The sequence below is a fragment of the Dermacentor andersoni genome, chromosome 2, assembly GCF_023375885.2.
Source record: "Dermacentor andersoni chromosome 2, qqDerAnde1_hic_scaffold, whole genome shotgun sequence".
Classification (NCBI taxonomy): domain Eukaryota; kingdom Metazoa; phylum Arthropoda; class Arachnida; order Ixodida; family Ixodidae; genus Dermacentor; species Dermacentor andersoni.
The window spans coordinates 24,023,281-24,046,188 of NC_092815.1; the positions used below are offsets into that span (position 1 = coordinate 24,023,281).

The 22,908-nt window shown below is 40.9% G+C and overlaps 1 protein-coding gene across 1 annotated transcript in view; it reads right to left on the reverse strand.

The window, feature by feature from the left end:
- LOC126542777 (uncharacterized) overlaps window positions 1-22,110 on the reverse strand; it is a 41,898-nt gene extending 19,788 nt beyond the window's left edge. Inside the window, exons 1-8 of the mRNA XM_050189835.3 lie at window positions 22,007-22,110; window positions 21,854-21,950; window positions 21,519-21,660; window positions 15,850-15,955; window positions 15,120-15,302; window positions 11,293-11,446; window positions 5,888-6,017; window positions 5,524-5,670 (exon numbers count right to left, since the gene is read on the reverse strand). Coding sequence (XP_050045792.2) covers window positions 5,524-5,670; window positions 5,888-6,017; window positions 11,293-11,446; window positions 15,120-15,302; window positions 15,850-15,955; window positions 21,519-21,660; window positions 21,854-21,950; window positions 22,007-22,022 — 975 coding nt within the window. The 5' untranslated portion in view covers window positions 22,023-22,110. The remainder of the gene's footprint in view (window positions 1-5,523; window positions 5,671-5,887; window positions 6,018-11,292; window positions 11,447-15,119; window positions 15,303-15,849; window positions 15,956-21,518; window positions 21,661-21,853; window positions 21,951-22,006) is intronic.
- Between the last annotated feature and the right edge of the window lie 798 nt (window positions 22,111-22,908).

The following is a 22,908-nucleotide window of genomic DNA, read 5'->3' on the forward strand; positions in this document are numbered from 1 at the left end:
GCAAGTTGATAAATAAAGTTAGGCTCAAATGCTCACGACAGAATTATGTAGTGACTAACCTGGTTTATTTACTGTTTATTGTATTGTATTTGTTTTGTAGCTTTGTAATTAAGTTTGAAATAGGAGAATAGGAGAAAAACTTGGGCAGGTTGTATGTCAGGGACACAGCCACAGTGAGGTAACTGAAACATTTCGAGGGTGTGTGGATACTAGGGTACAGAAATTACATAACCAAATAAATATTACATTTATTCAAGCATTACAAAGCTTACATGCTTAACTTATGTTATAGCTAGTGGGGTTTTATGGTCAAATTTTTCAGTCGTGCTCACTCCCTATTTATAGTGGGCTCATTTGTTTTTCGGAGGGTGTTTGGGCACTAGGGTATATAAATGACCCCCTTACTGATGGCACACGCAACTTCCCTGTAGATGGTTGGGGCTCCTTCATTTGCCTTAATCTCCTGCACCTGCACTCTCTAAAGAGATGGACAAGTTCCATCGTAGACAAAGGGGGTTGGATATCCATCTGCCTTGCTGCCCGAATCTCTTCACGCCACTTCAGCACTCTATGCATCGGATGCAGGGGGGCCCTACCTGAGCAATGATTACATTTCTGCAACAAATTGCACGCTTGTAGGCCTTATAACACCCGATAAGCAACAGTTTGAGATTGATAGATTATACCTACTAAGGCACAGTGAGCGCTCTCAAACGCGACCATTCCTGCTTGGATGGACAAATGTACTGTCGAGCTATGCCTCTCTGAATGCCGTATGCAAGGCTAAATATAGGCCCAAATGTGTCATGGGTGGCATGACAATGGTGATATCTGCACACACGACCCATGCATGACTTAGTAATGGCTCCTTTCCTTTAGACAATGATACCAAAGCAAGGCGTGTGCATAGTACTGTTGCAAAGGTATAAGTGATAACAATAACACGTTTTTGTTACATGCGGTTTTAGCAAGCGACCACCCCTGATTGATTTTAAAGATGTTTCACATCAAAATCTTACAGCATGATTTGGAATGAAATGCAAGGTGCCTTCTCTGGCTGGTAACTACATAAAACAAACTCATGTTATAAACTGTATTTACTCACATATCTACAACAGCCATCACTGGGATTCGAACTGATGTTAATCAAGCAGTGCTGATTTGGGAGTTGGGCGTGCTAACCACAATGCTATCGTTCAACAAATATGCTGGACAATTAATTCAAGGTTTTGCACTCCACACAGTCTCAGGGCAGCGCTAATGCCTGTGCATGTATTTCGGAGGCCAAACAAACAATACTGTAGCGGACGAGGATGACAGTATGTGTATCACATAGAAATCATTCTTGACAAGATGGCAGTGTGCTCACATTAAATCCTTCATTGTCATGCTCATGAAAGCAGCGTCAGTGGCACAAAGGAGACGTACGGCACATACCCACAATGGAGTTTGCACTAAGAATCAGGCGGCTGGTGGGAAACAGTGAAAAATGCCTTGATGGCATCAATGCCAACGACAACATCGCAGCAATAATGCAACATAGTTTAAACAGTAGCTCACAGGATCGACAACCACGAAGTGCCCAGCGCGGCAAATGTACAGGGGGAAAGAAATTGCTGAAATCTTGTAAGCAATGCAACATTTCACTTACGACATCAGTTGCAGTAAATGTTCTGGCCTCAGAATTGATTAACCTCTCGGCAGAGGCTTCAAAATAACTCTTGGGGTTCAAAAAGCTAGAAGTCTAACACATAACGTCAACAATGCCACTTAAACATTGATTTACACAAATTCGAGAGATGGCATAAGGAAACTTCATATTTAAAGGTCATCTTATATGCCACGCTGCCAAAATGTCGGCCAGGTAGGTGCTTGAACGCCGTCCTAATTAATTAAAAGGTCCTGAAATGGCTTGGACAAATTTTGTAGACGCGTAGGGTACAGCACCATTAAAACAACAGCACCACAGCTGAAGTGAAGCGTCTAAAGACGCTTCATTTAGATGCTTCGTCTATGGATGCTGAGAGCTACAGATGATTACAAATTACTCTGCTCCCTAACCATGCATTGTCTCCTCAACTCGTTTGCCAAATAAATTGGGCTAAGCTCCGCCTTTACTGGCTCTGCATCACAATGCGACATCATGTCATCTACTTCCGGTTGTCATGGAGCCTCTCCAATCTCTCCGCTCGCCGCCTGGCCACCGATGCTCCACGAGAGCTATCCAAGCGCTGTGCAGTGCGATGTTCTGTCGCAGTGCCGAGCGCGTCCAGTATTCTGGTAATCACAGGCAAGCTGGGCATTTTGACAGGTGGGCGGAGGCGTAAATTAAGACCTTCCATACTACTACCGATGTTATGAGGGTGCTTTAGTGCAAACGTGAGTGGTTTGAGCGGTCTGAGCGGCCTGCACGGTGCAGCCACCTGATGGCGCAGAGCCTCGCAAGCCAAACACAGAGCTACTACTGCTCTAACCTAATGTGAAACATTTTCTATGTTCAAACAGGCAATGTGTCCACGATTATGTTCCTGCCGAAAATTTACACCAGTGACAAAGTAGAATAGACTTGATTACTGCTATATTAGCTCTGTGTGTTTGTCTGGGTGAGCTCCGTGCCACCAGGTGGTTGTACCATGCAGACCATTCATTTTTGCACCTCCACTCATCCAGTAAAATGCCCAGTCTGCTTGCGCTTGCGTTTACCCAAATACCAGACACGCTAAAACTCCCTGTTGTAGTAGTAATCCTCCGATGTGAAGTGACAACCGCAAACACGTAGATCCTGCCACCAATCGGATACTGGCACATCGATGCGCTGCAGTCACTCTGCTCATCTGCTGCCTTGCAGAGGGACATGATGTCGTACCTTGGCATATCGCCAATTGCTACGTTTGCAGCCCATAACGCAACAAGGGCGAGCCGTGGTGCTTGCAAAAAGAAGGCTTCAGATTAACACTGACCACACAGCTCACATCAACGTGGAGCACGTTGTAACACAAGCAGAAAACACTTGCTGTGTATCAGAAGTGCTTGAGTGTAGTGATAAATTGTCGTATGTTCTCTTTCTTGTTAATTGTTATATATATATATATATATATATATATATATATAAACAAATTAACCAACATTCCAACTATTATGAACAACATTTGTTCACCATAAAGCTGGAAAAATTATTGATGATATGACCTAGGTAGCCAATCGTATAGATTGCCCCACTGACATCAGATGTGCAACATGCATCGATTGGAGTGGGGTGGCTGGAAACTCAAGGGAGCGATGACGCTGCAATCAGTAGCATTGTACATTTTTAAAGCCTTATAATTAATTACACGCTTCATGGTGAGCGCTTAAATGTGTCACTTAATGATTGGAAGAACCTGCCCTAACGACTCAGTATGTTTGTACAAAATCACCGAAATCATCTCAGGGTCCCTTAAGAAAACAGAAAATATGACTGTTTTACAGAAGTTCTCTAAAATTATTACACTGACCAAAACACAACCTAGAAGCGAAAATAAACATGATGCAGCAAGATTGTCTGAATCAATTGTCTGAATATTGAAATAGTAAAATGTTACCGCCCTTAACAAAAAATATAGCATAAGCCTTTGACCAAACTGTTGAAAACAAAAGGTATAAAGCTATAGATTTCAACTAAATAAGTCTAACCTATTTAGACATGGGGAGTCTGAGTGTGCTAAAGCCTGTCCATGCACATATTTTGGACTCCACAGCATGCACTACTATAAAGAAGTTGCATAAACTCCTAGGGAGATAAAGTCACAACTTATTTATCTAATCTACACTTTTCCTTCTGTAATATCATCGAACTTATAGTCATTGTTTAAATACTAAACATCACTAAATATTTTGTATCCTTACTTTAAATTAATTTATTTTTATGCAACCGCAAGCCTCCCCGACAACCAACCACCTTATAGCTGCTAGTTTCTTGTCCAGTTAAATCAATTAAATTCTGGGCTCTTACATGCCAAAACCACAACATGGTTATGACGCATGCTGTACTGGGGGACTCCAGATTAATTTTGACCACCTAGGTTTCTTTAAAATGCACCTAATGCATGGTACACATTATGTTTTTGTATTTTGCCCCCATCAAAATGTTGCCTCCAGGGCCGGAATTTGATCCCATGCCTTCGGACTTAGCAGTGCAACACCAAAGCCACTATGCCACCATGGCGGGTATCTTATCCAGTTCCCCGTAGTGAGTGAGCACAATTATTTGAGGAAGAAGCAGGCAAACAAAAATAAGATGGTAGTGTTTATAGTGGGAGAATGCTGCTGTCACAGCAAATGAGCTCAGAGCCAAAGTAATCTCTGCAGTTTGCTTCTTTTTAGTGACCAATTAGGAAGGGTGGTTAAGTATATGAATGCATTCATTATGCGTATAGACGTGGTATGCGCATATACAGTATATATTTCTTGAAGTGCCACTTCAAGCATGCAGAGCAACCAAAAGAAAACAATGTTTTATCTAGATTAGAGTTTTATTTAAGAGCGATGTATCCTGGCAACACCAACTGGTCAACATAGGGATCATGAAGCTTAGGCTAGGAATAGAGTTTTCTTTTTTTTTGCTCTTTCCAAAACTGCCTTTTCTTTAATGTATTTTTTTACACATTTCTTTATATGAGGCATAAAATGAGAAAATGCTAGACTTCTGTACATTTTCTGATGTGCTAAGTTCTAGTGTAGTAGCTGCAAACATCTTTATTTGAGACATTTCTAAAGGAAAAGCTAAATCAACTTGAATTAAGCTTGAACAGACCTCAGGAAAGGGTTTACTCCAGTGAGAGTTAAAAAGAAAAAGTTTGTTAAGGTATCAAGCAAATGATAACTACAAGTATGCAAAACAGTGGGCATAAAATTTGAATACTGACCAAACTTCAAAAATTGAAAAGTGCATTTGAAATGAAAATCCGTGTAAAAAACAAAAGCCCCTTTCATCTCCTCACACATGCCTCATCTATGAGGCCTTAGTTCCTCACGAAAGTGAATTGAAATATGTATTAGGTGATGACTACAACAAGAAAAGGCAGGCACTTCACCAAGCACAGTATGTTGAGCCACGGGCACTTTATTACAAGTACTTCTTTACAATATTCAAGTTAACAATTTGCGTTGAAATTTTTACACTAAAGATAACCTAGCATAATCCTGAAAACCAAAACTGAAATTAAGTCTTTTTCAGAAGAATGCAACATTTCTTACTAGTATTTCTTCCCAACAGTTCTTTGTTTAAGGTACCTGCATGGCCACAATAATGTAATAAATTTGCAATTTTTTTTTTCGCTCCTACAAACAAGACTGGCAGATTGGGTTAGCCGGTATTCCATTATGTTCAGGATGTCTAGCTCGAAGCAGTGGCAACAGTACAACATTGTGCAGGCACGAGCCCACAAAGCCAAAGTGGTTGAAGAAATAATAAGTAACATCACATGCTGAAAAGAAAGAGTTTGCAAAATGTGCTGCAAAATCAAGACATAAAATGTTACCCACACGAACACCTCCAGCGAGAACCAGTGCCACAGCCAGCTTGACAAGGTACAGGCCATACACTTGAGGACATACACTGGCTAGGATGAGGTCTCTTCCAATGAGAGGACAATCCCTGTGCTCATCCCAGAATTCTTTGAACTCTTTCTTCTGCACAAAACACAACAGCATGCTATGTAGCGGAGCCCTCTTATTACAAGCCTGGCTTTAGGTGGGACCTGTTCACCAAATCAAATTTTCTACAAAAGAATTATCGGTTGATTCATGAGAATTCATGGAGAATTCATGGAGAGACTTTATCAGAAGAAGAGACTAAAGCATCACATCAGGTCACCCCTTTATGTGAGCTCTGTCGAGCGGCACTCACCACTTCTGCAGTGACGTCCTGTGAAGCGTACTGTTCCTCGGCAACTTCCACATTGTGCGCATGAAAGACAAAGTTGACATCAGGGCGCTGCCCACGGATGAACTTGTGCTGGCGTGCAGAGAGAATGCCACTGCGCAAATGAGATTCACTCAAGTTGTGACACCTTCAGGTGCAGAATAATTTATCTGTTGAAAATTCAGCATATGCATGTTTCTTGTATCTTCAACATCCTTAAGTATGAACGTACAGCACCATACCTGATTAACAATTACAGTTTTTGAGCATGCTTCGTCACGTGCACAGATGTGGGCTCCAGATTTCAACTCTCAGAAATGCATAAAATTTTGATTGTGACTATTTTGATTGTGATGTGCTTGGAAAATGCCGTGCCACTTAAAGAATCGGACCGATGTTGTGAATTGTCTCCGCAAAACAAAATAAAAAGAACAATGCAAGTCATCAGGCTTGTGAGAGGCAGATTCACTTAAACGCTGCGTTTTCAATTGCCATGTTAGGCATGAAAACATACACTTGTTTGTCATTATTCCTGGCTGGGTCCTTTTCTCAACAGATGCAAATCGTTACTCTTAAAAAAAATAAACAGACAGAACCCTCTATATGACCACACACTGGTACAGTGAACGAACAGACATTCATGTAGCAACTATTCTCTCTAGCATACCCTACACATACTATAATCAATTATGCAGATTTAATCAGAAGTGTGTTAAGACATATGTGCAACACATTTTAACTCTTTCCTCCCTGGGCCAAGAAATATTGATAATTTTGATTGACAGCTTTTTGACACACCGTCACACGTTGCCGTCAAAATGCCCCCACAAGCAACTCCATGTACCATGTGAAATAAAGGCTGCACTTCTGAACTTATGGCTACAATTGGCCATTTTCAGTACATTGGGAAGTTTTGAGAAATAAAACTTCAACAGGAGGTATTGTTGAAACTGGCCTCCACTACAGTCGACTCTCGTTACAATGGACCCTGATAATCTAACAAAAAAGGTCCGTTTTATCCGAAGTTCGTAATATCCGAAATGCCTCACTTCCGAAACTTTCGTCGCAATGTCTAACAGCTTTATTGCAAAGAGTGAGTTACAAAGATCCAAAGTAAAAAAAAAAAAAACAAGAAAAGTTGCAATGTTGCACGAAAGGCAAAGCATCGATTGTGATTAAAGGGACCCTGAAACGATTTTGATGATTTTGTACAAACGTACTCAATCATTAGAGTAGGTCCTTTTGATCATTAATTGACATGTCTAAGCACTCTGCATCAGAGCGGAGTGACTGCAGCGCATCAGACTGTCGCTATCCGATCAGCACCAGGATATGCACGTTTGCGGCCGTCACTTTACACCGCAAGAACACTACCACAACAGCGTTTCGCAAGTCCAGTATTCGGGTAAACACAAGCACAAGGGGACTGGGCCTGATCATTTGACCGTGCCGTCTCACGGGGTGAGCAGAAGCGCAAACGTGAATGGTCTGAACGGTGCAGCCACCTGCTGGCACAGAGCTCAACTAAACACAGTAGCAGTAACGAAGTGTATTCTTCTTTGCTGTCAGTGTAAATTTTTCACGGGAGTGTAATCGTTAGCACATTGTTTTTGTAAATGTTTAAAATGTTTTGCACTTGTTTAGAGCAATATTAGCTCTTTGTTTGGGTGGTTAAGCTCCGTGCCAACAGGTGGCTGGGCCGTGCACACTGATCAGGCCACTCACGTACGGCTACGCTAAAGTTTCTTCATCAGCTTGGGTTTATGCCTCCACCGATCCGTCGAAATGCTCAGCTCGCCTGTGGTTGCCAGAATACCAGACACATTCGGCACTGTGACAGAATGCTTGCAATGCACACTGCTTCGATAGATCTCGCTTGTGGTGAACTGCCAAGCAGCTGGCGGAGAGGTTGGAAAGGATTTGCACGCACGCTCCTAGAGAAGTGGAAGTAGATGACACGACGTGCCATCATGACGCAGAGCCAGTGAAGGCGGAGCTTAGCCCCGATCACTCGGCAAACGAGTTGAGGAGAAAATGCATGGCTATGGAGGAGGGCAACACATAATTGTCCATAGCTCTCTTAATATGAGACACTTCACACAAATTGTGGTGCGAATGATTAACTGTAGCTGTACCCTACTTGTCTACAAAATTTGTCCGAACCGTTTCAGGATCCCTTTAAGCAAGATAAGCATGACTGCAGCAGCAAGTGACTTGACCTTCATGCTGTCTCTCGCTCCAACGCGAACTAAACATCGAAAGCACAGCACATATGAAGCTTCCAGCACTGGGTGTGCTTTGTCCACATCGCAGATCGCTTTAAAGATGAGGCCCGTGCGGGCTCGCACTTTGTTCACATTACAGATCGCTTTCAAGATATGACGCCCGCGTGGGCACGCACTCAATCCACATTGCAGATTGCTTCAAGATACACCTGCGTGGCCACGCTGTTAACAGCAGCCACTAGAGTAGAACCTCCCCTCCCACCCCATTCCCTCGCCTGCCCCTCGTGCCTCACACGCAAACGACTGTGCGCTTCTGCCTCGCTTTCCTGCCTCCCTTGTGTGCAAGATATTGAGCCGTGATCGTTGCCTGACCCTAGCAAGTCGCTTGCCAGCCCATGCCGACACGGCAAAAGTCCGTTTTATGCGCCCGATTTTGACAAAAATTGTTGCTAATTTCGTCCGCTGTAGCCGATGGTTCGTTGCAGCGCGGTTCAATAAAAGCGAACTTAGTTGTATTAATAAAATAGGTAGGACAAACTACTGGGCCAAAATATGGTTCGTTATATCCGAAAATCTGTTGTGTGCGGTTCTGTTGTAATGAGCGTAGATTGTAATAATATACCCAACGACAACTTTCCGTGGCAGCGCAGCCAAAGCTACGCACATGCACTCTCACATGCGGAGCTTCTGCTCTTGTGTTACTACGCCAAGTGGTGCCGAAGTTTTGCTGGCAGTTTATAGGATAAGGAAAACCAGATGTGGATACCAGAAAGCCAGAAAACAAGGAACAGGAAGGAAAAGAAATCCTTTCCTTAAGAAATATTTTTATTTGCTATGAAATAAATCCTGAACAAAAAAAATAAACATAATAAGTGCTATAGTTTCTTTAACGGAACATAGCTTACGGTTGCTTACATTCGCTTACTGCATGCAGATGTGCAGTAAAAGAATGTGTGCTTCAGCTCCATATCTTTCGCTGCGCTGTCACAGAAAGTTGTTGCCGGGTGTAGCACTTCCGCAATCAAACAATGCAAAATTTGCAAACAATGCAGTTTGGCCAACTCAGGTGCATATCTTTTAAATGACAGCAGCAGTGAAAATGTGGGAGCTTCTCTCGAGATGTCTGATTTCTCGCTCTGATTTTTATGCTGCTTTAACAATGCTTCAAACACCAGCACATGTTCAGAAGAGCATGTTGTTTTGCATTATTGTGCTTGAATAATATTAAGTGCAATTTTATTTTTTCCTGCAATAAGTTGTTTTTATTTATTAGCTTTTGGACAGCATATGTAACACATATTATGAGAAATCCTCCCTGCTGTGTGGAGTTTTTCCTCACACAGAAGCGTGCAGTTGATTTCGGACCAGCCTTTCACAGAATCTTGACTAGCAGTCTGATCCTTTCTTTTTGGAACATATCCTGTGCAAACACGTTTATTTATTCATTTACAATACTGTGCAATGCTTCAAATTACTGCGCAACAAATTATAAATTCAGTCGGACAACTTTATAAATAAGTGCTTAGGGCCTCCGAAATAATTAGTTATAGTACAGGTCGCTTTGTTGTAAAGGTCACACACCGCAGAGCCCACACTAGAACCAGGACAGAATTATTCCTTTGTTTTAAAGGTCATTTAATTGTAGAGGCATTCGTTGTAGAGACACTCGACTGTACTGCACAAAGCATGAGAAGTCTTCAGCTACAGTTCAAGGTGCACAACAGCCAGCTTTCTAACAGAGAGAAACTAACCAAGCGATAATCGAGTACAAGGAGACTTGTGGATCTCCCCAACATGACAATCATTGCTTCAAGAACCTAAAGAATGCTGAAAAATAAAGAAACTACATGCTTGCTGCAAGGAGCCAAGACAAACACTTCCTGTACAATAGGTGCATACATATTGAAATTTGTAAATCCATGGCTTCCTCGCATAGCAGGGGCATCACTATGGCTTATATTCATGCCAGCAAATGTGCACAATATTTCTTTTACCTTGTCCAACTTGGAGAAGTTAGAAACCAGAAGTACGGCAAATATTTTGTATACTCAAGATTTTATTTGCACCCAGTACTATTAGTGACACTTGAAAATTATACTTTTTGTCATGGTTCGTAGCATCATTCTTTGAAATTTCACATAAGAATTCTAAAAAACTCCCTGAGCAATTATTTCTGCCTTTTATTTCTCCAGTTGTAATTTTCTCTGATACTAAGCCCTTTATTGGACTGAAACAAGCACCACGAGGTTTCTGGAATGATATTTTGATAGCCCATGTAATATTGTGGGCATTTAGAGCCCCTTAATGCCCAAGCTAAGAGCAAGCTAATTAATTTGACTTTATTTGTATATTCTTGCAAATCCTACCTACACTGTGTCTTTTTTTTCCAGGACTACATGAACAATAACATCCACGTGTGTGCGTATAATAGCATTTTTATTGCAGAGTGGAAATTAACTTCTACTATTTTTAACAAAACGATGAATTGGGCTGGTTGGTATACATTCCTTGTTTTATTTTGAGAGGATCTGAGATCTAAGGGGATCAGAGAGGACGCAATCTGAGAGGATCTGTTGATTTCATTCCCCACTTTGTCCACACAGACGCCTTGCATGGTTATGTTCATTTAAATATATGATCTGGTCTGACAATAAACCAGTAGGCAGTTTGCACTTTTTCACGTCAGTTTGTGTCTTCGTTCATACTCAGTGTTCCTCTTGTCTCCATTAATGTGTGCCATACACAGAGCAAGAACAATGAAATTCCACTGTGTTACTTAATGCAGGTGCATATGAGCCACTCCTTCTGGTTAGCTTTATTTTTGTCTTGTTGACATTTACATTTTCCTAGATGTAGTATGTTTATGTGCTTGTGGTATGCATGTGCGTGTCATATGGGCAATGGAGTAGCCTCAGTTTTTAAACTGTGTCCTGGGGTAGCAGCCGGCTCTAACATAATATTACCGTCTGTCCGCAGTTATTAGACAACAAACAAATAAGAGTTACAGTTGCATTACAGCTCTTTAGTTACAATTATAACCATCCCATTTTTCCTCTTGGTCAAAGAATTACTATCCCTCACATCATATTTGTGTAAATACAGTACTTCTAATGCGATGTCCAGAGATATGCCCATGGCATAACTGCTTGTGATGGCAGGACTAACCTGACCACCACTTCCTGTCCAGGCTTGCAGCATCCAACCAAGTCATCTTCAAGGACAACCCACATGCTTCCAGGAACATTGCGAAGAACAAGGTTGTTGGCTTTCTCCTGAATCAGTACTTCCTGGTAGTCACTGCACTTGGACAAGTCTGTTTCTGTGTGAGAGAAGCAGAAAGAACATGAAAAAGAGAAGTCAACCACACAAAAACTGTGTTTCTAACATGAAAGACTAAAGGAGTTGTTGGGCTCATTGGTATTTGCTCGCCGACATAATGTAGCACGAAGACACAATTACAAAGAAGAGACACAGAACGTGTCACAGGCGCCTGTGATGTGTTCTGTGTCTCTTCTTTGTAATTGTGCCTTTACGCCACATTACGGTGCTACATTATGAATAAACATTGGAAGCAGCTGTCTTGGCTCTTTTATGCAAATCTGATGTAATAGTTCTGCAGAAACCTGCAAGGTGTAGATAAGTAATTATTAAAGAGAAAATTAGACATCCACCCAAATGTAGCTAAGTGCTACAAAGGAAGCCCATACGGGTTCCCCGAAAGAAAAGCTTCGCCGTTGAAAAATTCGTCCTGGTTTGGGACTCAAATCTGGGACCACCGCCTTTCCGGGGCAGCCGCTCTACCATCTGAGCTAACCAAACCAGGTGGCTAGCAGATGGCAAGTGAAGACAAATTTATCAACAACTCAGAAACAAAGGCAAGAGTTTTTGTAGCACTTAGCTACATTTGGGTGGATGTCTCATTTTCCCTTTATTTATGCAAGTCTTCTGATTAAAACAACATTTTTTGCAACAGTGCTGCAAAATTGTTCCAGGGGGGTTGCTGCCGTCCTTAATGGATGAAAGTAAAGTTAACAACAATAGACTGCTCTGCTCCTGCAAGCACTTGCAACCCGACTTGTACAGAAAGCTAGAAAAATGTAGTAAAATTAACTTTGTTCCAAACAATTTAGGTAAGTAAATAGAGTATAAATTACCAAACTCTGGAAAGTATTTGGGTAATATACTGAATAATATACACATAATTCATTATCTGACATATACATACTTTCAAGATGCAAATAACCTTATAAGGTAACAAAAACATTGCCAAGTTCCAACAAGAAAACCCAAAAATTTCAAGGAAATACTTAGCAATATGTGTGACTCTGTAGGAATCACACATCACATACTGTGTCAGCAATTGATAGTTACGGCATGAACACCCAATTAGAATGTTGCTTATTGTGTTGAAAATGTTTTGCCGCATTCTGTGCCTATCATGGGCAAAGCTTCTGCATCAGCTCTACAACTTTCACTTTTCACCACCATGGCTGCCTGCCTCCTTTCAGCCTCCCCGTTGCAACAACCTCCAATGACATCATACATTCTACCACCATGTTGCACCATTGCCTCAAACACCTGCAAGCTTTCCTATTGTGAACTGCTGTTGTCACTTTCATGCACAGCTCTCACCACAGGGCCTTACAGAGCATATCTTGCTAAGACTTCTACTTTTACGTAATTATGTTTAATTGCATGAGGCACTCATCAAGACTATGCATCAAAATGAATAAAGGGAGTCCACTGTGTCTATGCTAACTTGCAGCTCATTAACCCAGTTCCTCGGTCTGCAGCAATTGTTTACAAATTGCATACGCTTGTGCCTTATGGATAAGCTTGCTAGAAAATTATGTGTTTCAGTAATTATACCTATGTCTGTCGCAATCACCCAGCTCAATTCTGAAAGCTCTAAGTCTGTTCATATCGTACACTATATCTGAGCCAAGTTTCAGCTTGCTACTCAGCTCCTGTGCTTGTAGCAACTGTTTGAAACCTCATTGCAAGTTTTGGACACTATGTACAGACCAGACGCATGCTGACACGAAAAATATGATGTGAAATTTACTGTAACTGCCAATCAGAAAATCACTTATTGGTTCATACGACTGGCTGTTTCTCAAAATATGCATCTGACCTTCAGATAGTTTCGTATTTCGAAATATGCTGTGGCTATCTTGAAAAATGGGTACAAGACACCAGGGAAAGTATTTAAGTTAAAGTAATCCATACTAACCTTTCAAATCATTACCCTACTACATTGTTTTCCTTTTTGCTGGAGTTTGTTTGTATTAGATTATCATTGTCATCAAATTGTCACTCAGCAAAACGTGCACCTACAGTACCCAAAGTTCCCTCAACGTTGTCGCCAATTCTATAGCAAATGTGTCTGGTCAGACTGTATGTACATCACAAATGGTGTTATACATTCTCGAATTATATGCAAGTGCCACTAATTATTCTGCAATCTACAGCGAAACATGTATAAATAGCTGTTGAACTCAACCTGTGGGATTAACTTCAAACCTGTGGATTAGATTTGTAAACAAATAATTATTTGCTTTAAAATTGTAGGCATGCATGTTTCCTGTCAGCACTCTTCTCAGTTGGTACTACTGTAGAGTACACTGACAAATGCACAACAGATGCTATGTGACAAGGAGTGCCCTTTGTTACAGTGAGGTAGCACAGTGGACGTTAGTACCAATCACAAAAAGTAAGGATTACTGATTGTTATTGCAGCTACTGAGAACATCACATGGCCAAGGGAACCATGAATTCATGTATTGGAGGTGGGCAAGGTACAATAAAAGAGGCAACTACTGCTAGAGTCACTACTATTGGTGTGTTTTCTCAAGTATGCCTCATCACCCACTTATTTCTCAGTCTCTTAGCTTAAAAACCAGACTGTGCAGTGCCTTGCCCCTACTTTATTTTTCATCCATCTTATTTTGTCTTTTAACCAACATCAATGTAGCCTCACAGCTTATAAAGTCAAACTTCATTATAACAAAGTTGCATCCAATCCAAAATTACCCTCATTATATGATGGTATTTTTCATTGCGATATATTCGTTACACACTGATATCATGGGAGTCGTACTTTACATTTACTTCGTTATATCCAATAATTTGTTACATCTATTTTCCTTATATCGACGTTCAACTGTATATAAAATGAGACTGCTAGAAATTCCCTATTCAGGTAAGCACCCAAAAATTTATATTTTTAACATCCTTCACCTTTTTAACTGCAGTACTCAAATTTATAACAGCAAGAGTTAGTGAAGGCAGGAGAAGCAGTCCAGCTTGTCTGACCCAAGCAATTAATGCTGTTTAGTCTTTCTTCACCTTTCCCAGGTAAGTGCAAGGAGCCGAGCTTTCAAATGACATAACAAATAGATTGGCCACCTTGAACCAGCTTCCTTGCACTGTAAGTAATCCTTCTACAGCCACTGTGACAGAGAAAATTAGGTGCAACACTTGGAATTATTTTGGGCACGCGGCACATGCACATATATAATCATCACATGTACTTCTCCACTTCAAGGTTATGTTAGCAAGCTAGTTTGTTTTCCTTGTACTCTCCTATAGGAGAGCAAGGAAAACAAACTAGCAGACTCTTGTGCTCTGCATTGGTGAAGGATTTTGGCTGTGCAAAGAAGCTACCTTAGAGGTTCAGCAAAAGTTTCATGGTTTAGTACACACAATTACCCCATGCTAGTACTGAGGTGCAAAGCTTCCATGATGAGCCAGAAAGCTGTTCTAGTTGGTTGGTTGACTTGTGTGTTTTAGCTACAGCATTAAAGATGAAGTAACATGAAATTCAAGGACCAGTAAGGCAGTTGAGCACTCGCCCTGCAAATATTGTCACACAAGTTCTCATGATATGGTACAAGTTCTGAAGGAATGTCCCATGTGGCATCTACAATGCTCAAATGCAAGCAACCAAAGTTGGTAAGTCCAACCAGCTAGCAAATCAAGATGGTTCATACCTTTTGAGGAAGGCATAAACTTGGAGCCACGACAACCAATTGGATTTGGACATGTGGTAGGCTTGGTCAGCATGCAGAACATGACCAAGTCAGCTCTGATGGTGAAAGAGTAGCCACACGTAGCACACAGGTAGTCCCTCGAATGTTCCAATACCTTCATTCCTTTTATTCTCAAAACTGTTCCTGTGAGAAAGCGAATGAGGAATAATATATAGCATAAACAATGGCTGCAGTTAATGCTTCTTATTACTGCCTTCTCCAGGAGCAAATGCCTATGACACTCTTATATACAACAGAGAATAAAAGTAAGGTCATTGTGCTCAAAAAGGAAGTAACAGGTTAACTGTTGCAAAGAAGAAAGACCGGTGGACAAACGTCTATAACGGGGAAGGGGGGGGAGGAGTTACACATACGCAAAAGCCACTATATCTCAAGTGACAATGAACATATATCTGCCAAGTGTGTCATGATATGATATAAAAAACAGGCACTGCAGCATGTTGCTGCTCCAAGCCATCTTAAATATCACACTACAGATTGCATGCAATGTCTGTCTTCTATAACAAAAACAAAATTCCAAATACTATACTAGCTCAGCTTTTCAGTTAAAAGCAAATATAAACACTCAGGCATATCGAATTTTCTGACAGTCCAGTCTATGATTAACTTAAAACAAGCTATGCACAGCACTAACATGTGAGCGCAGGAGCATATGCATGCAGGACATTACCAGTTATGGCCTGAAATCTTGAAACTTGCTTGCATTTGGGTAGTGTGGCTGTTTGAATGAACTGAGGGAGATTTACAAGTCGAAGATGGACTTTCTCTTTCAAATTCTGAAAAAGTAGCAAGATATAACCAGTGAGGTAATGCGAGGGTGAGATTGGCTCTTTATTATAAAAACAGAATATATGTGCTTAAATTGTTGCAGCTGCTGAGCAAATTCCTGCTAGACTAGAAAGAAAAAAAATTGTTTTATCAGGCCATATCTCAAAAGGAGAATTAATGTTACAGAATAATGTAAAACAACTCTACTGCTGGTTTGATAGTCAACTGCACAGCTTGAAGCAGGCAAGCAAGCTGCTTCCTTACCATTATAACATACAGCTTCACAGTTTATACAGCAGCTACATGCAATTAGGGCAAGCCACTTTAACATGATGTATGGATGAGATTCTGACGGCACATCATGAATAATGAGGATGAGTTGCACTCACTGTAGTTCCATGAACAAAAAATTTCGGCAGAACCCATCTCACGACATTAATGTGATTAGCTTTAAAGAGTCCTGAACCACCCCTCGGGCTTGGTGAAATAACATAGTCCGCGGGTAGCATACGCTGCTGTGAACATCTCAGCCAAGTTTTGCTGTTGTATGTGGTGAGAGGAGCTTGCAAGCGGATCGCAAAGTCATCTTTCTCTCAAACATTCTCTTTCCAACACAAGGCAGCCCTGTCCTCACTGTCTTCCGGACGCTTTATTTCACCATCAGATGATTTATTTCCTCATTCCCATTAGACAGCTGCTATTGGCTAATAGCTGACATCAAGCTGCAGTCGGCGACATGGCGAAGACACAGCGGCCACTGCAAGCTGCTGCCACGAGTCCACTGGTGAAGCACACTGTGGCTGGCTGAGGACAACGGTGTTAAGCTTATGTTTAGCGCTTCATGGGCACCAAAGACAGAAGTCATGGCGTCTATGTTAACATCCAAAATGAAATTTGAACTGCACGCCATGGTGAAACTTAGAAGGTGGAGCATTGTGGGCACACCCCACAGCATCATAGCCTTCACAGTGCAAGGCATTGAAGAAGGAACAGGAGCACAGCAGAAGCCGTGTTTGATTGCCAATAACTCTGCTTCTGCTGAACGCATTAAGGTACTTTTTGTGGCAAAGTATTTCTGAAATAGCCTATTTTCACTTCAAATGCCTTTCTACACTTGAATAAAAAGTGGTTCAGGGCCCTTTTAAAACAATTAGTGACACACTGTATTGCCGCCGCAAGGACGCGTTATCTATGAGGTGTGTATGCAACCGGGTTCCTCTACCGTGCTTCCCAATGAACACGCTGTGCCATCTCATGGTGCTGTGCAAAGTTTGCGTGTGGCACATATGTATATATATCCAGACAAGATTGCCAGAGAATAAATGACATGGGTTCAATTCTACCCAGCAGCAGAAAAATATTTAATGATTTTTTTGTAATTGAAGAGCAGCACATACCCAGTGACCCAAGCCCGACGGTTGGCTTTGAACCCTGTTTCCTCAGAACAGCAACTCCAATGCTGTACCCATTAAGCCACGGGCTACCCAGTGACTCAAGTTGGCAGGAAAACAGATAGAAAGATAGTTCCCTGAAAGTGTGTGAAGTTCCCAAGAATGCTAATTCAATTAATAATTTGTTACACGTACATGAATGTGCAACTCCTTTTAATGCAATTAGCATCCTTTAGTAACTTGACCCACTTTTCAGTTTAAATGTAACCTCTTTCACCCAGTGACCAAAGTTGTCTTCTAGCTTGGGCCACTAGGTGTGTGCTGGCTGCTGTCTTGCCAAGAAGACAGCATGGGTGACTGGGTATGAGGCCGAATAGAGAACTCACTGCTGGCTAGCCTAGTAGACAACTTGGGTCAATCGGTATGCACCACTAGGTATGCACCCAAAGAGACAACTTCAGCGCTGTGTATGTGACATTGGTATGTGCCCATTCTTGACCAATCTCCCAGAATGGATGTGCCAAGCCTTAAATATATTAAAACGATAAAGCCCCATCCACAATAGGCAGAGCACGACCACTTAATGATCATGATGATGATGACCTTAATGGAGAGCCATTGTAACAAAGTTGCAGCGAGGATACTAGCGATACTATAGAGTTTCACCTAATGTGCAGTGCATGATTAAAACAAGATATACTGTGTCATGGTATCATTTAGCATTGTTGTTGGCAGCGAGACTGCAACCAATTCGTGCCTCTGCTGTGGCAATACGGTTTGTCGCCACGTTGCTTTAATGCTAATCGCACATTCATCTTCAGACGGGTTCTGCTGGAATTCTTTTTAGAATGCATATTTATTATATAAGGAACATAAGGAGGTCAAAGGAAAAAGGCTGCATAAGCAGGCAAGCCAATCAACTTCTTTTTACATTAAGGTGGTGGAAACAATGTATGCAGTACAGGCAAAGTCACAGCTTAATGGCCATAAAATGGAAATGAGGATACTGAGGAGTTTTGCATGAGAGTATGGAAAAATAAAGCACATTCTTACAATGACAAAAATTGACTAAGCCACTTGGCAATGCACCATTCTGCCAAGCCATATCGTATTCATTTATGTTTCAGGTGCATGTTTTGTTGGCCACTCTCAAACAGCTCATCCATGCTGCCTTGGGTCATTTGTCCTTAAAATATTATTCCCGGTGAAGTCATTTCCACATACCTGAGCCTTCAGGTAATTAACCTTTTATGAAGTGTTGCCACATAATAACGACTGTCTCATTTTTTTGTTATCTATACAAGCTGTTTGTACATTTTCTTTTTTTTTTTTTCGCTGCATCCTGTGTATTCCATATTTATTTTTATTTTATTTTACAAATACCTCACAGGCTCCATGTAGGAGTATTATGTGAGGTGTACTAGACAATAATTTTTAACAAGAACAAGAAAACAAACAAAAGAAATTCAAGAACCAGGTATTATACAATGGTAAAATGTAGTAGATATGGTGTAACATTGTTATAATAGAATACTTAGTAGGTTTTATGCGAAATTGGGTGGGCCTACATGATATCACTATAAAATCTATAAACATTATTTCAAGTGATCATGTGGTTAGCAAAAACAGTCATAGATGGTTAGTATTTTATTTCTAAATGCCATATGATCATGAATACAGACGACATCATCAGGGAGGTCATTCCATTGACCAATTACACATGGAAGCGTAGATGTGTTAAAGGCTTGGGTACGGCCGAAAAGATGATTAAAACAATGTTGATTACGAAGCCTGCCAGATATGTGATGTGGTTTTGATAATGGTAAGGTATTTTCGTGTACGCTGTAGACTATTTTATGCAATAAACAGAGAGTGGCTATTTTCCTACGTGATTCCAAGAATGATAGTGATAATGAAGTCTTCATGTTAGGCACACTGGAGTGTCGGTTATAGTATTGAGCGATGAAACGTGCAGCATGGTTTTGCAGATTTCAGTAAGTTGATTAGATAGACTTGGTGAGGTGACCAGACGGATAATGCACATTTGAGTTGTGTACGAACAACTGTCTGGTATGCTAGTTCCGTGTTATGGAAGGTGCCACATGAAGATTACGTTCCAAGTATCCTAGTGTGCGCGATGCCATGGGAGTAATTTTTTCAATGTGTGTTGACCAAGAAAGATTAGACGTGAAGTTAATACGAAGGTACCTGTAGTTGGGCATTACCGATATAGAATTATTATTAAGAGTGTATGTGTAAGTCGAGTTTGATTGCTTTTGGCTGAATGTCATTAGTTTTCATTTGTCAGCGTTAACTGTCATTTGCCACTGCGAGCACCAAAGAGTTATTTTGTGAAGATCCTGTTGTAGTACCAGATGATCTGCGTGAGTTATAATTTTACAGTATATTATGCAATCGTCAGCAAACAAACGGATGCTAGATGTTATATGAGATGGAAGGTCATTAATGTAGATAAGAAATAATAAAGGACCCAGGACGCTGCCTTGAGGAACACCGGAAGTAACGTCAGATAACATAAATGAGGTGTTATTAACCCAAGTAAACTGCTTGCATAGGCATAAAAAGTTATGGAGCATTGATATAGTTAAAGAATCAAGGTTAAGGGACAACAGTTTAGTAATTAAACGGCAATGTGCTACATGATTGAAAGCTTTAGAAAAATCGACATAAATGCAATCTGTCTGTGTGTTACTTTCCATATTAGAAAATAGGTCATGGGTGAATTCAGTTTAGTAATTAAACGGCAATGTGCTACATGATTGAAAGCTTTAGAAAAATCGACATAAATGCAGTCTGTCTGTGTGTTACTTTCCATATTAGAAAATAAGTCATGGGTGAATTCTATTAGCTGGGTTTCACATGACAAGCCTTTTATAAAACCGTGTTGTTGGTGAAAAAGAAATGGTTATTTTCTAGATGTTGCGCAATGTTAGATGCAATTATGTGTTCAAGTATTTTGCAAGAGATACTAGTCAGGGATATGGGGCGATAGTTATTTACATTACTTTTGTTTCCACATTTGAATATGCGTATTACCTTACCAATTTTCTAATCGTGTGGAAGTGTACCAGTAGATAATGACTGAGTGAAGATATGATAAAGGATTAAACTGCAAGGTATTATTGTTAGTTTGAGGATTTTAGTGTTGATTTCATCAATACCGGAGCTTGTCGATACTTTAAGTTTCGTAATTATGGCAGCAATCCCTTCTACGGTTAACTCTATGCGGTTCATATACCTATAATTGACGTCAGCAATACTAGGAATATTTGAGCAGTTTTTCTTCATAAATATGAATGTAAAGTACTCGTTTAAAACATCGGCAAATCTTTCTTCTTGAATCGAATTACTGGCTTCATCCTGTAGTGTTAAGTTAGTCGGAGAGGAAGCCGGGGAAATGGTACACCAGAATTTTTTGGGATTGTTAGTCACTAGGAACTGTAAGTCATGCGGAAAAAAAAACTTATGCTTAGCTTTACGAACAGCACGACAATATGCAGTTTCACATTATGTTTGTTTTAACCAAGATGCAGGAGTGTTTCGTTTATATATATTGAACAAGGGTTTCTTTTTATTTTGTAGAGTTCGCACAGATCTATGATACCACGGTTTTGATATGTTAAGTCGGAATGAAATTAAAGGTGTATGTGTATGCATTAGTGTTAATAACTTGTGTTTGAAAATCGTCCAGTTTTTGTCGACAGTACGGGATTCGCTTTCTTTAATCTGCTTTTTGCTTTTCTTGTCTTCTCAAGCTAGGTTCCTCTTTGTTTATGCTCTATTTCCTTTACATTATTTAACCCCACCGCTACCCCTTACTGTATGGTCCTTCTAGAGCTTGTAAAGTTCGCGTAAGTAAGTAAATAAACAAACAAAAGAATGGCACCCAAGTGAAAGTGTTCATTCGGTCCGATCGAGTGGACTATACTTGCTCGAACACCAGCTAAAATCACCAGACACTAAAAGGAAACCGGCTGTAGAGCTGAGAATTGGAGAGCAATGGTCAGTAATTATACCTAGTAAAGGCAAAAGACAACAGGCAATAAGCACATGTGCAATAAATGTGAAAAATTTAAATAGAAACCCAAACCATGATTATAGAGTGTGATTGCATATGTAATTAAAGAGAAAGGGAGAGCGATATCAAAGCCAGCCTCACGTATTTGTCTCCAACGGAGCAATCATCCAGAGCATCTCTCAATGCCAAAGCCACGGATGTGTTCATGGAATCAAGGGTTTTCAGTGGGTTGTACAGGAGAGATTCCCCGAACTCCACACTGGCATCAAAGAGTGTAGTACCGCTAAAAGAAAATAAGCATCATTGTACACATAGAAGATGGTGCCATACCCGAACACAATGCTAAATATAATGTCACACGCCAACACGCAGGACTCTGTTCATTCTTAACAGCAGTACAGCAATTAATGCAGGTGGTACTGATATGGAAGAACAGGAATGATGGTGGAAGAACTAATATCCCAATATTGTCTTACTTGACTCGTAGGCAATAATGTCGCCTGTCATCGTCAGATGCCAGAATAGCCTCAAGATCATGCTTGTGATTTTCCAGCAGAAACGTCTTCAAGAAACCTGCATAAAAGATTGGCGATTATTCGTTCAACTTATGGATGACAACAACATCCTACCTTCGATGCGGTTCATGTACGACGACGTTTGGGTCGGCGATTGAAATTAAACACTCGGCGAACTGAATGTATGCCGTCTGCTAGATTAGTACAGACAACGCACGCACGCGCATTTGTTGGGAAGTGTAGCTCGAGTCGTAGCTGCTACGAGCCGTTCTAGCAGTTCTGGTTCCGGTTCTGCTGAACTAGTTTCGGTTTTGTTGGATAATCGAACCTTTCTACTACTAGATGGAGCGTACTGAGGAAAAGAACCGCGACTTCAGACGGGACGTAAGACGAAGGAGTGGACAGGACGAGCGGTAACTAGCAACTGAGGTTTATTACGTGTTATTACCATGAAACTCATAGCAGCAAAAGGTTGCGTCTGCGCGCAGCGTGCCTTGACATACTGAAGAACAAGATGAAACACACGTGGCAGAAAGCATCCTAAATAACTATGGAAAGTGCCATGGTTAATCAAAAACCGGATTTCTTTATCTAGGAGAGCCACTGAAGGCTCACTTACACACGTATCTAAGCAAAGTCTGCGCATGTGTGCCGCTTCCGTAATTTCTCGCTCAAGTCTCGAGTCTCCCGTCCTACAATGATGACTTTATTGAATTTGGGGTAGCAACCTTTGCATTCCCTGTGGTGTCTGGGGAGATTGACGCCGCTATCACACTTCAAGGAGCGGAAATGTTGCCGCGGTCTATCATTAAGAGGAAGCTTTAGCTCGGGCCCAACTCCGACGCGGCCTATTCAAATACATGTAAAAACGCAAGAACATTTTTCTGAAATAACCCCTGGACCGATTTTACTGAAATTTGTTGCATTTGAGAGAGAAAGTTAAATTCTAGTCACTGTTGGAAGCGGAATTTCGATTTATGGCTTGCATTTTCTTAAAACGATTTTCAAATATTTGA